Source organism: Pseudorasbora parva, chromosome 23 (assembly GCF_024679245.1).
Source record: "Pseudorasbora parva isolate DD20220531a chromosome 23, ASM2467924v1, whole genome shotgun sequence".
Lineage (NCBI taxonomy): Eukaryota > Metazoa > Chordata > Actinopteri > Cypriniformes > Gobionidae > Pseudorasbora > Pseudorasbora parva.
In genome coordinates this window covers 28,875,220-28,892,284 of record NC_090194.1, presented here as the reverse complement: position 1 = coordinate 28,892,284, position 17,065 = coordinate 28,875,220, and the positions used below count along the sequence as shown (strand labels likewise).

Here is a 17,065-nt window from a genome sequence, read left to right as displayed (position 1 = left end):
CTCAGTAACATACATGACCCAAAGGCTCATTCATAAAAACAATGATTCACTCATAAATGCAGATTTGTTTTTTGTAATCTGTGTTTATGAACAAACTGGGTGAGCATATGATTCAATGATTCATTCACAAAGACAGTCATTTGTTTAGCTCTTGAATAAATCAGTGTTTATGAGTGAATCATTTAAGTAAATGACTCAAATGACTCACACATTTAGAGTCACTATGTCACCACCTACTAGTGTAATGATGTAACTTGCAGAAAGAGTCCCTGCAATTCAAGTGTTTCATTGTGGAACACCACACCAATCTAATATACAGACCTGAACTAACAGATGAATAAATGAAAATGGATAGTTGCCTTTTGTTTGAATTCTTAAATGGCCAATTCAATGCACTCCAAATCCTTTTGTTACTCACATTTAGCGTTTTGCCAGTTAATTTTAGACATTGCATATATCCCAGCTGCAGCTGGAAGTTTTGCACCTATGTCACATATAGTGAGAATATTCATTTTGCTGTGAAACAGAACCTGTCTGTGAATTCACATTTCTCCGAGATGCAGATGTTGCTCCATGCCTGCTGCCTATTCAACAAAGTGTGACGTTTAAAAGGAGGACCAGCTGTTGCAAACTTCAATACATTTTTAAAATTCATAACACTAACTGCACTTGCAGACTGAAGTGATAATTCTTGCATTTAAAACCAAGAGAACTTGGGGGAGACAGCAAACAATGACATTTGGCTGTTATTCAGGTCGAGACCTGTATTTGTGAACTCTGCATTTTCAATTTCATCACATCATTGTTTGCTTTCTCTTTTCTAAATCTGGCTGCGATGTGACTTTTCGCGGCCAATGCTGGCGCTGACATTAACATGAGGAGACGGGGAGCATATTTGGTCAGATCTGGGTGAGTTAGCTTGCTGTGCAAGAGTGAGAACCCCACAAAAAAGGAAAAAGACAATAGCACATCTTTTTACCACCTTCCCGAGAATCAAGTGATGATCCCTGGTTGGTGTCTCATCCACGAAGAGGAGGAACAGGACAGCCTCTTTGCTTTGAAAGACTGCAAATAATTGCCGTCTCCTCTCATTAGGACTGATGTTTGTCTCCCTCTGGGACGGGTTAAAATGGCTTGTTCAACACACTCTTAAGGCAGAGGATAACATCTTGTACAAAGCTTTAATCCACTAGCTTTTCTCCTACTACTAGTCTAAGAAATTCACATTTAGACCTAATTAATGTGACTTGACTGCAAAATTAGATTCCAAGTTAAACATCCCTTAACACCAAAATAAGAGTTTTGGCTTTTAGTCCATCTACATAACCATTCAAACGCTTTGGGTTTGTTTTTGAAATAAATGTCTTGTGCTCATCAATTTCTTTCAAGGGTAATAATATATTTTAATATTTAGTTTATTTCTGCGATGCCAAAGCTGCATATTCAGCAGCCGTTACCTCAGTCTGGCACGTGGTCCTTCAGAAATCATTCCAATATGCTAATTTGCTTCTCAAGAAACATTTCCTATTATTATCGCTGTTGAAAACAAATGTGCTGCTTAAAGGGGTACTTCGCTGCAGGGAAGAGGAATGTGTATTTAAATTGGGTAATTTATGCAGTAGAAATGTGAAATTATTTTAGAAGTTTGTGCCTTCTAGACTGAGAAAATCAGAAAAAATATTTTTGGTTCATGTGGAGAAACAAAAATGCACTTGCCAATGAAGCCACTCCCACCGGTTACATCCCTTGCCCACCGCGGCACCGCCCCTCAGCGTTGTTTTAATTTGTATAGTAATAAAATAATTAAGTTAAAGGGTTACTTCAGTGACTACCAGCTATGTAGAAACCCGGTAGTATATTCGAATGATCGTGTGCTCATGCTCATTTTGGTTTCAACTACAATTAAAAACTGAACGTGTCTCCTCAATACAGCATGAGCAGAAGAGAGTCACAGCACAAACACAGCAGGATTCAGATTTCATTCGTCATGAGACCGAAGAGTTCAATGACAAGATGATAGCGGAGGATTTGGTAAAAGCGTCTATTTAAGTGAGTTTGCATTCTACCGTTTTGTTGTGTTTTTTCATTAAGAATAATAGGCTAATGAACCTGCAATTGAAGCAACCTGCCCCTGAATTGGTGCTAATTCTAAACCGAAACAAAAATGAGCATGGCCGCAGTGGCATTCATTCACGCCCGGAGTCATTCATGGTGTGTGTCCATGGTGCGTTTTCAGTTCATATTCTTTTGTATGTGGTCTCTTGCCTCTGGCCAAAAAACCCTCCAATGATGCCAAATGAGGATTTTTGCGTCATCGGCCAGACACAAAATACAGAAATCTCTCGTCTCAGGGGGACATGAGGGACGGAAGCACGATCATTCAAAAATAACTCCGGGTTTCTACTAATACAAAACTTAATGCTAATCGCTGAAGTATCTCTTTAAAAATGTGTGTGGAAATTACCATCAATGGTAACACTTTATAATAATGTTCAGTTATAAGTCACTTATAAGTTATTAGTTAATGATGAATTAATAATTTACAAAACTTGACTATACATTCATAAATGATAAATACGTGATATGTTACAATTTTGATGATTTTTTTGTTAATTCAGGTATGTCATTTATAAATGATTAGGTAATACATTAATAAATTATTAATGAGTGTTATGCTAAGTGATGAATACTTTACACTTTAGATTCAGAAAGTGTTGTAAATGACACGCAATGTAAGAAAGGTAAGCAAGATCTACACATTATATGAAACACATTTACAAGTGATGAATGGTTCACACTTTAGATTAGGGGATGCTGTTAGCTTTGTAAATGATTTATTCATGCGTTTGCACATCATACAGGTGTGAAACACTGTAGTTTGTACTGTAGTGTAACTGATGACTGGTGAGGGTATAGACTGTCTTCTCTGACACACATGTAGTTTATAAACACTGGGAAAAACCTGACATGAGCTTCAGTGGAAACCGGTTCACATTATCACAAGATCCCACACATAACATAAGTATGTGCTGATGAGTGAAATGATTTATCATAACCCACTGCAATCCCCTGACAGTAAGTCATTTAGAAATGTGTATCCCCTTGAAAACAAATAAATGACTCTTCTTAAAATGACTGTTTAAGCATATTGCATGTTTGTGCTTTTGAACACACCAGCTTACAACTTAAAGACAAATCAGTAAATTATAAACGGATCATTTACTAATGGTTTGTTCATCATTTGTTCAAGATTAACCATTGTTTATTGAGTTGATACTAAAACAATTTTGACATAAATACTTCAATGATTTATAAGTGATAAATAATAGCCTAGAAATATAGTCGCACCCTAGCGGCAACAAATCTAATTTGCCGTGAGTGTCCTCTAGCAACTCTCAATACACGTCTGAGCTGTAAACGCCAAACTCTGGTCAGGCCAATCACATCGTGTATAGAGTCAATGGGTGGGGCTTAACATAATACCGGTTTAGTTGCGCTTACGTGCTATTAGTAAACACAGAAACTGGCGAACGGCGGTCTTTCGAATCAGCTTTGACCACGACTCTGGAAGACTTGGAGTTAAGCTTTTCTCTGAGAAAAGAACAAAGAACGGCACTGAAGTCATTCTTAAGAAGGGAAGATGTGTTCGGAGTTTAGCCGACCGGATACGGCGAAAGTTTAATCTATCAACGAGCTCTGCTTAACCTTCGTTGCTCTGGTTGGTGTAGCGCTATCCTATCCCGTGCGGAGGGAGTTTGAAAGACAACCGTTTATCCCGCCCCTCGGATTGAGCCCTGTCAGTGGTGAGTTTCCAGACCAAACATCTTGATGTGGGTCTGGCTTGTCAGGCTAGATAAATAAGATATCAATAACTCATCAAACATCTACTATTGATCTGTTTTGATTTATTTCATGATTTTATTTTATTTTTATTACAGCACATTTCTAAATCGTTAGCATACCACTTATTAATAAGTTATAAAAAAAATAGTCATGTTTTGTAAAGGATTAGTTCAACATTAATTAATAATTTATAAATTATTTATAACTGAATGTTTTTGTAAAGTGTTACCAATAAGGGTAATGCATCCTTACTGAATAAAAGTCTTAGTTATTATTAACCCCAAGCTGTATTTATGGGATTGAATTAAGGTTTTACAAACTGAAATAAAGACGGAGAGAAAGAATGCAATCATTTACTTAATTTATAATGGCAAACTGAATACAATCATTTAATATTTTTTTTTATTTATTTTTTTTATTTATTTTTTTATACAAACAATGTACACACAAATTTGTCCTGAGTGTATATTGAGGCCTATTGGAAATAGGATGCCGTTTCATTTAGGAAAACAACACTCAAAAAAAAACACTGACATGAAAAAAGATATACATTTACAGTCAAACCAAAAATTATACACCAGATATAATTTTTTACTAGTGGGTGCAGGACACTAAAGTTTATTAATTATTATTAATATTAGGGATGTCCCGATCCGATCACGTGATCGGAAATCAGGCCCGATCACGTGATTTCAGACTCGATCGGAATCGGACGTTATATCCCGATCAGGACTCTGATATATATGTATATTATGGGGTGAGGTGAGCAGGGGTGCCGTTTAAAAGGTGCGCACTTGCACCGCGGTTCATCTCACATCTGATGACGCATCAATAATATGGGTTGTAACTTGAAAATAATGCCTTATGTATGTTTCTGTAGCGTGCTGGCTCCTCAGTATTACAACAGCGCTAATAAAAGAAAAACGTGGGCAAAACGGTCTATCTGTGTAATCTTTGTTCAATTCATGCGAGTGCTGCCATATTGTCATTGAATATGAGCAGTCATTTTCACCGTCATGTGTAGAGAAGATGCGAATGAGAGCGCGCGCGCTGATCTATCTCTGTGCATCATCCGAAAGCGCGCACTCGTCTCACAGCCCGCAGATATTGAGTTCTCTTTCAAGTCTTGCGCTTAAACGGACCAACTCACACAAGAAGTATGTCAACATGTCCATCTTGATGAGTATCCAAGCATACATAGTCTGAATATGCCTTAAGAGGACTTTATACAGTCGAGAAAGACGACGCAGAGCCTTCCATTAGGTCTTAAAGGGGCAGTAGCCTTTACTGTTGTCTGTTTAATGTCAAACAAAAGATAAGGAATCACTCACTGCTCTTGATTGAATAGCTTTTGTAAGGATTAGTCTTTAATTTAAACAGTTAAATATGCAGCTATTTTACATTTCATTAGCCTACTTTATTCACTTTCTCTACCTAAAAACTAACGTTAGACCTATAAAAACCTGAAAAGCACTTTGTTAATTACACTTCAGTCAAATTACACTTCAAATATGTTTTGCCCAAAGTTAGTTTATGACATTGCAGGCAGTTATCGTCACGATGATTTCATTTCAAGTGTTCGTTTTATAAATAAGTTTAGTTTTAGACAGTTATTTGATGCTATAAAAACGGCTGTGTCATGATTGACAGCTGAGATCGACATCATCTCTGAGTGAAGTTGTCACTGAGGCACTAACAGACTTTCTTCGGGATTTTTGGGAGCAGATTAATTTGATTTAATTTAATTTCCATAACTGTTTAGTTCACACCAACATAATTAATTGTTCTGCATCTGTGAGAGTATGGGTGTGCTTTTGATATTGCCATTGTACTTCCTGCTCTGCGCAACTCCGGTCCTGGACTTTTTTATATTTACTTTTGCACTAAAATCCAAAAGTGAAGAATTTGTTATTTATTACTTGATTGTTCAAGCTACCTCACAGAAGTGCTCTGTTTGTTAGAGTTGTTGAATGTTAAAATAAGGTGAATAAAATAAAAAATAAGGAACATCCTGGTTTGTTTTTTTGCTCTTCTTTATTTTTAAAAAATGTATTATAGAAGTATCGGATCGGGACTCGGTATCGGCAGATACTCAAAATCAAATGACTCGGACTCGGACTCGAAGGCAAAAAAACCTGATCGGGACATCCCTAATTAATATATAATATATTAGTCTAAGTAAACTGCAAAAATGCCACAACAAAGTAAACTGTGACATATTATACCTAAAAATTCTTCATACACTAAAATGTATAAAAATGTGGGACCATTATTCAGACACTTTGACCTGACCATATTTTAAATCCCTTATATATCTTTCTATCAAAGTTATCTAACATTATCAAGATTAACTTGTTCTGAAAGTGTAACTCTGAGTTCTTGTCATATTTTATTACTATTTCAACTTTAGTGAATAAACTGTGATAATGTGAGAAAATGTTGAAGGTATCTTAATACATTTTGGTGTGACTGTATATATTAGAGGATATAGCGGCAAAACGATCATTAGCATAAATGACAGAGCGCTTGTGGTGTGAACAGTTCCAATGTTTTGACACGCTGTTCACTTTAAACTGTAGAAATGATCAAATAGTGCTACCATGTCACTGTTTCGTGGTCCGGTCAGAACCAAGTTAGTGTCCGGAACCGGGATCAGATTGCGGCCCGCTATTTGAGGATCCATGCATTTCATAGACACATAGAAAAGTTTTCAAACTTTTAAATAACCAATGAATTGTTTCTAATAAGACTAAGAAAAGTAAATGGGGTCAATTTTGCTTGTATTTTGACTTTAGAGGAGCTTGACACATTGAATGAACTGTACTTTTGTTCCACATAGCCTATTTTCATTCGCATTCAATCGCGTCAAGAAGGAAAGAAAGCCTCTAATTAAGTCTGAAAGCAGCCAAATTGCACAAGCCTCTTTAACTCTGAAGACAATGAGCAGAACAAATGCTGAGAGCTTATAGAAACACTGCAGTGGCTCTTTTTAAACAATAGTGACCTTTGGAAGTGGCTCGGGTTTCTCTCCACGGTTCACTGAGTTGCTGCGCCGCGGCTCTTGCTCTCTCTCCGGCTCTCTCTCCAGCTCCTCGGCTTGGCTTTAGGGGAATTCCTTGGATCTAATTAGCCTCAGGGGTCCTTCTTCAGCAATGTGTACCAACCCCATCTCATGTCTTATTCAGCAGGCTGGCCACCACAAAGCAAACTGGGTTACCCCGCAACTCTCCTACGGATATTCAAAGTTCAAATGTCACTCCGACAGGTCAGCCGCCCTCCCGCTGCCGAGTGTGTGCTGGTGTAATTGCAAAAGTGCACGTCCGAAACAGAGACTGATTGTTCGAGAGCCTTATTACAAAGCCATACAGCTTGAAAGAGAATAAAACAAAATGTGGAAAAAACAATTATATATTTATATGTACTGATGCCATTCTTTTGAAATAGTATGTTTGAACTAGGGGACTGCAATAATGTATTTAATTTATGCTGTTTCATTGAATACAATAACTGAAGTGTGCAATCATTTGTTTTACAAATGTTCTGCACAGTCTTGGTTTGTGACAATTACACCGTGTCCTAACTACACGTGCTATGATTCTATTTTAGAAATGGTTTTTATTTCTGTGGAGTCGCAGATACAACAACATAATAATTGACAATGATAATCTAAGGTTACGTTCATGTGCTTTATTTAATGTTAAAGGTGCACTATGCAACTTTTCCATCCGCTAGAGGGCGCATGATCAAAACAAAGGCATAGTTTGATGAGCGCAGCATCTTGGGACATGTGGTCTTCACCCTCACAGCCAGTGGAAAATAGGACTCGGGCAGAAATCATGTTCATGAATGCGGTTATTACGTTACTGTAGCGTTTAGCAGAGCAGGACCGAGTGTTGAGGGAGCTGAGCAAGGCCGCTGGAGCGATTTATAGTGAGATGAACAACACACGCCTCGCGAGCAGCGGGACTTTTATTATGATGGGACACAGTCACCAGCGCCATTTCCGTCATGAGTATGAGGTAATAGCTCTGTTTATCATATTAGATATACTTAAGTGTGTTTAAAATTATGTTATGACATTAGTCTGTGTGTTCGCTCAGCGGCTGCTGTGACACTTGTTCACACTGCTAACAGTAAAGTGTTTCTGACAAATAAATCTGGAAACCGAGAGTAATGCAGATATGACGCAATTGACAGGCGACTCCTTTAGACATCCCAGTCCTTTGTTAAAATAGCAATTTTCTCACAATTTACAAATAGTTGGAAACATTTGGGATATTGTAAGTACTTAACTGAACAAACTATATAACACTGGTGGTTTTTGGATATTTTACTGCAAAAACACTACATAATGCACCTTTAAATGCGTGTAATGTGACTTTGAATATAATTTAGTGCTCCCAGCTTTGTAACGTCATCGTGCTAAAACATCAATGAATAATTCACCTCAGATCTTGAAATGAAAGAAATGGAAACAAGAACGTTCAAACTGAACAAACAAGTATATTCTATGACAAATATGTTTAGTAACTCAGTGTGTATTTTTAGTAATGTTGAATGGTGTTAATATTTGTGAATTTGATACTACTCCAGTGCCGTCAAAATGAATCTCTTGTGCCATAGCCTACACTTCCCCACACGGCACACGCCGTTATGACTGACTGTTTTTTGATTGATTTTGTCTTGTCTGCTGCGGACAGACAAATTTCTTGACGCTGGAATCTTATCGCATCGTGTCTAGTTAGGACACTGTGTTAGACATGAACTTGGAATAAAAGAAAGCACAAACTCCCTCTGAATTTGCACGAGTGCTTCGTGGGGACTGTCGACGCCATTTAGGGGCCGATACTCACCGGCATAACATGATTTGAGACCCAGGCATATTAATGCATCGCAACGGAGCCCTGGACTCGTGCCCAAACGCCGTGCTTCAAAGTCAGGAAAAAGCCTGCACAGCCATTTTTCTCTGTAAGTGACAAAGACAGGTTTGAAACTTCACAGACGAGGGATCCAATCAGGTTACAAAGTCTACTCTGTCAGGAGAGAGATAGCGCGAGCGAACGAAAGAAACGCCACGTCTGATTGTGGTCACGCGCCGCCGTCCCCCCCGGGAGGGAAGTGACAGGGGATTGACGGTGACAGAGTCCCTACATGAGGTTCATTACCTCGCTCAGGAGCCGCTTGCGGTTTTGCATGCAACTTTTCAGAAGTAAGCCAGTTTGTGTGGGATTACATGTCAGGCTAATGGGTCTGCCCTGGGGAGCATGATGATTTGTCTCTGCTGCCACCAGACCAGCAAAAAATAAAAACAAATGAGCGGTCTCTCATCTATAATTAATCATTTTAATGGACCTAGAATTGCCGGCATCTTCGCTCGGCTTTAAGCGTCTAGACTCAGATTACTGGTTTAAAACGCTGTTACTTCGAGGCCGGTGTAATGAACTTATTCCTCTGGAATATATCATAGTTTTAACAAAGGAAGGAAAGAAATCGATAATGATAATCAGGCCGAGCCAGGCTGCCCGGGAGCTAAGCTGACGCAATGCATTTGTGTCAGGGCCTCTATCGATCGCAAACATATCTAATGTGTCTTATTAAAGCTGATTAGCCCTGATTTCAGAATATCACACATTTATCTGACTCAGAGATTGACTTTGTTCTTGTCTACATTCACATTATTGCAGAGGCAGAGCTTTTTCATTCTTTCTCCTTCTCAGGGCCACGCTTTCTTTACTCTTTTGCTGCTCGAGTGCTATTCTAGTTTAAGTATGTATCGATTTGTCTGATTGTCTGTCAGTTCATCCATCAATCCATCTATCCACACTCATACAAAAAAAAGTCTCCAATTAGAAAAGAGAACCAAAAATGTAACCCCAGAACTTGCTTGTAATTTAACACATCTATCTGTCTATTAGACTTTCTATCTGTTTCTTTTTTGGAAGGTTCTGGTAGGTGACACTGACCCAGAACAGTGAGGCGAGCAGGTCGAGATCTGCTAGCCGCCTGGATGGCTTGACACTCAAAGCTGCCGTCATCGGCCAGTTCCGTCCTCTGGATCAGTAGGTGATATTCTCCTTTGCTGTGGTCCCCAATCACATCATAGCGTGGATAACCTGAAACACAAGGTTAACATTAAACAATCAACGCTTAAAACGAAGCTTACTCACTATTGTTGTGAATTTTGTTGCATTTTTAGAATTGTTAAATTCTATGAAAGTTGCAGGAATGGGTAAAATACCAGAAACAAAAAGACCAATAGTTTACTGCACAATAAGAGAAGGGACCCATTCTGAGTTGGCCTTGAATGATCTCCAGTCATGCTTACTTCAGTCATGAAAAGAAAACATAGCAAAATAAACTTGTGGTATGACTGGAATTAGACTTTGCAACATGAACACGCAACATGCGCCTTGAATTCAGACGTAAAGTGTCCACAGATCAAACTGCTACACAAAACCATTTGACATCTAGAGAGCAGTTTCGTTTTGTTTTTGAAAGAAATTAATACTTTTATTCAGCTAGTATAATATAAAGGCTGTTATTTTGAACTTTCTATTCATCAAAGAATCCTGATGCTCACGGTTTTCACAAAAAACGGTTTCCACAGCAGAAAAGCTGTTTTCAAATTTGATAAGAAATATTTCTTGAGTAGCAAATCAGTATATTAGAATGATCTGAAGCATTGTGACACTGAAGACAATTCATCATTGCATCACAGGAATAAATTACATTTTAAAATATACCAAAATAGAAAACAGTTATTTTAAATTGCTATTATATATACAGTGCCTTGCGAAAATATCCGGCCCCCTTGAACTTTGCGACCTTTTGCCACATTTCAAGCTTAATGATATGAAACTGTAATCTTTTGTGAAGAATCAACAACAAGTGGGACACAATCATGAAGTGGAACGAAATTTATTGGATATTTATTGGATATTTATTGGATATTTCAAACTTTTTTAACAAATCAAAAACTGAAAAATTGGGCGTGCAAAATTATTCGGCCCCCTTAAGTTAATACTTTGTAGCGCCACCTTTTGCTGCGATTACAGCTGTAAGTCGCTTGGGGTATGTCTCTATCAGTTTTGCACATCGAGAGACTTTTGCCCATTCCTCCTTGCAGAACAGCTCGAGCTCAGTGAGGTTGGATGGAGAGCGTTTTTGAACAGCAGTTTTCAGTTCTTTCCACCGATTCTCGATTGGATTCAGGTCTGGACTTTGACTTGGCCATTCTAACACCTGGATATGTTTATTTTTGAACCATTCCATTGTAGATTTTGCTTTATGTTTTGGATCATTGTCTTGTTGGAAGACAAATCTCCGTCCCAGTCTCAGGTCTTTTGCACACTCCATCAGGTTTTCTTCCAGAATGGTCCTGTATTTGGCTCCATCCATTTTCCCATCAATTTTAACCATCTCCCCTCTCCCTGCTGAAGAAAAGCAGGCCCAAACCATGATGCTGCCACCACCATGTTTGACAGTGGGGATGGTGTGTTCAGGGTGATGAGCTGTGTTGCTTTTATGCCAAACATAACGTTTTGCATTGTTGCCAAAAAGTTCAATTTTGGTTTCATCTGACCAGGGCACCTTCTTCCACATGTTTGGTGTGTCTCCCAGGTGGCTTGTGGCAAACTTTAAACGAAATGGCTTTCTTCTTGCCACTCTTTCATAAAGGCCAGATTTGTGCAGTATACGACTGATTGTTGTAATATGGAAAGAGACTCCCACCTCAGCTGTAGATCTCTGCAGTTCATCCAGAGTGATCATGGGCCTTGGCTGCATCTCTGATCAGTCTTCTCCTTGTATGAGCTGAAAGTTTAGAGGGACGGCCAGGTCTTGGTAGATTTGCAGTGGTCTGATACTCCTTCCATTTCAATATTTTCGCTTGCACAGTGCTCCTTGGGATGTTTAAAGCTTTTGAAATCTTTTTGTATCCGGCTTTAAACTTCTCCACAACAGTATCTCGGACCTGCCTGGTGTGTTCCTTGTTCTTCATGATGCTCTCTCTTTAAACACACCTCTGAGGCTATCACAGTGCAGGTGCATTTATTTGGAGACTTGATTACACACAGGTGGATTCTATTTATCATCATTAGTCATTTAGGTCAACATTGGATCATTCAGAGATCCTCACTGAACTTCTGGAGAGAGTTTGCGGCACTGAAAGTAAAGGGGCCGAATAATTTAGCATGACCAATTTTTCAGTTTTTGATTTGTTGAAAAAGTTTGAAATATCCAATAAATTTTGCTCCACTTCATGATTGTGTCCCACTTGTTGTTGATTCTTCACAAAAAATGACAGTTTCATATCATCATGTTTGAAGCCTGAAATGTGGTAAAAGGTCGCAAAGTTAAAGGGGGCAGAATATTTTTGCAAGGCACTGTATATTCAGAATATTGCTGTTTTTATTGTCATACAGTAAAAATAAATGTTTTGAAAGGTAGTGTGTATTCTAATATAATTAAAGATAAGGAAATGTGACCCTGGACCATAAGTCGCACAGATATATTTGTGCCAATAGCCATTGTATTTTATGCCAAAAATCATTAGGATATTAAAAAAAGATCTTGTTTCATGCAGATATTTTGTAAATTCCCTACCATGAATATATCAACAAAAAACAAAATTATCAGTAGTAATATGCAGTGCTAAGGACATCATTTTGACAACTTTAAAGGCGATTTTCTCAGTATTTAGATTTTTTTTGCACCCTCAGATTCCAGAATTTCAAATAGTTGTATCTCAACCAAATATTGTCCTAACCTTACAATGCTTGTTTATTCAGTTTTCAGTTGATGTATAAATCAAAAAAAAAAAAAAAAGAAAAAAAAAAAAGATGACTGGCTTTGTGGTCCAGGGTCACAAATCTATGTAATTTGCTTAATGTGCGTTTCACAATATTAATTCAAAACTGCAATAATAATAATAATAATAATAATAATAATAATAATAATAATAATAATAATAATAATAATAATAATAATAATAAATAATAATATGTATGTAAATGATGTAATGTAATTGATGTTGTTGTGAAGCTATACAACTTATACGTGGCCTTCAGGGTACAAAAAAACTGATACAACAGTGTAGAAAACGTCATCTTCAATAAATGATGAATGGTGCCTATGTAGCTTGAAAAAATTGGAACAACAAAATTGCTACATGATGCTCTACTTAAGACAGATGTCTAATGTTTTGATAATCTGCTCATATCAGCAAAAAGACCACAGCCGCCGAACACGTTTAAATCCGAGCATGATCTTGTAAACAGTTATCATAGCATGTCTCTGAAACCCTGGTGATCCTTTATATTAAAGACTGTTTGGCTGTCCTGTGCTATCTGGTAATAAGCCCATATTAGGAATCGATAGTGTCATTACCGCCTTCAGGTTTCCTGCCACTGGATCTTCTTTTGCCTTTTATTTAAGAGCTGTTTTCATTAGGGATTATTGAGGCATACAGGCGCCTCAATAAAGCTCTGATGAATTCCCCAATATGCTTGACTGAACGGCTTCAGACAATGGTTGTCAATTAGAAGAAACAATGCGAAATGACCCTATTAAAGGTAATGAATCCCACCGAAATGGATTCGGCTTCATGTCGGATCAATAGCAGCTGCGATAGAGAGCTGGGGCATGGATTTATCACACTGTGGGCATCTCTCTGACACTCCAATGGATGGAAGCACGCTTGAAACTTGGCTGAAAGCAGGCAGATCAAAGCCTGGAGCGAGCGAACGCGAAAGCTGAAGGGGGAGAGATACACGGAGAGGCATCCTAATCAAGCGTTATGTTAGCTTCAGTCTCGCTGACACAAAATCTGTAGCTTCTCAAGCTTTGAGGACACTCGCCCTGAAAAGATATAGATATCCATGTCATATTGATCGCAGGATGTATCATTTCATCAGTGCGAAACTGCAGGTGATAAAACACAAGACAGATTTTGCAAAAACCCAACGACGACTTGTAAAAATCCACAAATTGCTTCGCGTTTGAAACAATCAGCAGGCTTAGAGCTGCTCTCAACACACTGATATCCATTCACGTCGGCGCTCTAGTTCTTTTTAGTCCATTTTACACTTTAGTGAGTGATGTTTTCGTATCCGCTTTGAAGCGAGACTTAAGTATCACGGCTCTGCACTCGATTTTACTATGGTACAATGATATCCAGGAGTCCCTGGACACTAATAAAAGCTCGGAGAAAGACAGACGCAGTGGAAAGGAAAGAAAAGCCCTGAGAGGCTCAATTAAAGAGCTCCGTCCATGACTAAATGCTGCCTGGGGCCATGGCTAAAAATGACTAACTTCTGGAGAAACCCATGTCCGAAATTGAAATCCTTTCTTGGTAAAGTTTCAAATCACACATCAGGACTAAATGAGACCGCAGCTAGAGGCTTAATGTTCAAATATTAATTGCTCGTTTCTTGAAGTGCGTACATGAACGCAATCAGCAACTATTGTTAGCGATAATGACCCCTTGATCCAGCAATTATGTGTAACGTTAGCTAAACGGGATCTGATCGCTGTACTTTGAGTTAGATATGAGAACAAATTGTTGAATTATGCTTCGTTAGACAATAAATATTTCAAAGAGCTAATAAGTTCAACTTCAAGCGAGCTGAAGCAAATTTGGAAAGTGACATTATTAAAGCTTTAGGGACGAATGTGCAATGAATTTGAATTAGACCAAAGTTTGTTTGGCATTTTGTTTTTAATCTGACAGTCCATTGCAAACAGAACAGTCAGTAAATGTGGCGCACTGAGGAAATCGAGCCCGGTAATCATATCTGATTTGTTTGTGATTTACAAAACAAGCCAAACTGATTTTGCAAACCTAAACCTAAAGATTGTCCTTGCATAAGCGAGAAGTTTTGAGAACATTTCAATCCATTTGAACAAATTAATTTGTAAAGCTCATCGTGTGAATGTAAAACAGCTGCACTTGCAGCACGTCTCTCTGGGGTTCTGCGGATGATGAAGTGTTTGCCTTAATTAATGATAGAAATGCAATTAATTCTCAATTGTTGCTTTGCTTTGCTCAGTCTGACAGTACTTTTGACAGGCACTTTCTGAAACAAACACGAAAACCTTCACAAAAATCAGAAAAAGTTAGTGGGGGAAAAATTGCAAAGATGCTTGGTAATATCAGGGGAAGCTTTCACAACCTGACAGAAAGGACAGTTGTCCTTGTATTATAATGCCTTAAGAAAAGACTGAACAAAAAATATCTGAGGTATTCAGTTTCTCTGTAACAATACAGACAGATCTGGCAGAGGCACGTGGCTGTTTTGTGCAGCAAATGTCTTGACAGGTTTCAGTCTGACTGTAACTTACACTGCAAAGCAGAGCAAAGCCAAACAAACGTTTCACATATTAATGTCAATTTAAAAAATCATACAAAATAATGTACAAAATGTATATACAGTATAATCACAGCAACAACAGTGCTGTTGATAAAACAAATACTGGTTTTAATACATTAATATTTAGAATCATACATATTTTAATAAAATGTTTTTCTCAGTATATTTAGTCACACTATTTAGTCAGGCTCAGAAGGAAGTTTTAAAACAATAAATAAATTAATACGTATGTATTAATTTTATTCAAAAAGGATGCATTAAATTGATCAAAAGTAACAGCTATATATAAATACATCAAATAAATAGGCTATTTTCTACACTGGTTTTGAGGCTCTCTCCTGAACGCTGGGTTTTGATGGGCGTATTGTAATTGTAACATAATCTCACAATATTATAAATTACAAATAAATACAGATGAGCATACTTTAGGAACTTCTTAAAAAAGGGTACAAACCCCAAACTTTTGAACAGTTATTTATTTTTATTTTTAAAAACAAACAAAAAAATCTTCCACCTTGACAGATATTGTTTTCATATCAAGCTTAAATGACTGAAGACATCTCTTAATCTGAAAGCCATTTTTCCCCCTACAATATTGATCATATTGAACAACTCCTCCACATCTTTAAAAGTTTGTTTCTTTAGCAGTTGTTACCGTTTGGCCAGAGCCGTTGCACTCGGTAAAGCTGTAGTTTCCTCCTAATTTCTAAACATTTCTACTCCTAATCTTCTCCATATCGCTATAAATATAGCATTCTGTGCAGAATTTAAATGGGTCCTATGCGTTTTCTGGTCTGCGCCAACTCGTGCATATGATCCGCACTGTGCTATCATGTCTCTGGACCGGAGCAGACCAGAGTGTGTGTGTGCTGAGGCGGTTCACATGACACTAACGCAAAATCAGACTTAATTCACCCCAATGGAAACCCCTTTGTCAATAGTTCCCTATCCCCTATACAGTGCACTATGTGCCAATCCCCATGTAGAAAATACTAAATGTGTGAATGTGTAAAAGTTGACTGAATTTAACCACAGCTTCAGCGTACATATATAATGTAAGAGGCGGGAAACTTTAGATTCTAGAGAGCATTTGATTGGACAGAAAGTCTGATGAAACGTTTTGGTGCACTAGCTTATAGATAACAGTACTTCAATTTTGATTTCATGTCTAGACTTTATAGCCATTGATTGTAGGCTACTGTTGTAATCTTAAATTGCAATTATGCAATTATATTAAATTATAAATTAACTGCAATTATATAATCAACCAATTTCACACGTGGAGTACCATGTACGCAAGCAACTGATAAATGAAGCAATAAGCCATAAGAGGCCTAGTTATTTCACCACAGGTTAGGCTAGGAAAGCAAAATCTCTTACCTGACAAGTCTCGGTTGACCCCTAGAGCGAGACCGTCTTTGACCCACAGCACCATGCCATGATATCCAGTGATGGAGCACGGCAGGGTCACCGGTTGCCCGGCGACAACAACCAGGTCATGAGGCTGCTGGATAAACACAACACAGCTTCCTAAAACAGAGAGAAAAGAGAGAAAGAATGAATGAGAGAGGTCACAATTATAAATCATCAAATACAATTTGTCAGAGCTCACTGCCCCTGCCAGAGGATTTACAAAAAAACAGCCTTTTTCTTGAGGATCATTATTATGGCTCTAGTAAATCTACTCCAACCCCCAAAACACACTTTGAAGAATAAATCTATAAATTTCTACTTTATGTCACTGGAATCCTTAATAAAGTACACTGACACACAGAAGTACGAGTAGGTACCTCACAGTTAGTAAAGCTGAACATGACACTGCTGAGATCCACAAGACTGCAGCATCTGCACCA

The 17,065-nt window shown here is 38.0% G+C and overlaps 1 protein-coding gene across 1 annotated transcript in view; it reads right to left on the bottom strand.

The window, feature by feature from the left end:
- Positions 1 to 17,065, bottom strand: part of kirrel3a (kirre like nephrin family adhesion molecule 3a) — a 230,770-nt gene that overhangs the window by 81,393 nt on the left and 132,312 nt on the right. Inside the window, exons 2-3 of the mRNA XM_067432960.1 lie at positions 16,593 to 16,742; positions 9,807 to 9,956 (exon numbers count right to left, since the gene is read on the bottom strand). Of these exons, the coding sequence (XP_067289061.1) occupies positions 9,807 to 9,956; positions 16,593 to 16,742 (300 nt within the window). The remainder of the gene's footprint in view (positions 1 to 9,806; positions 9,957 to 16,592; positions 16,743 to 17,065) is intronic.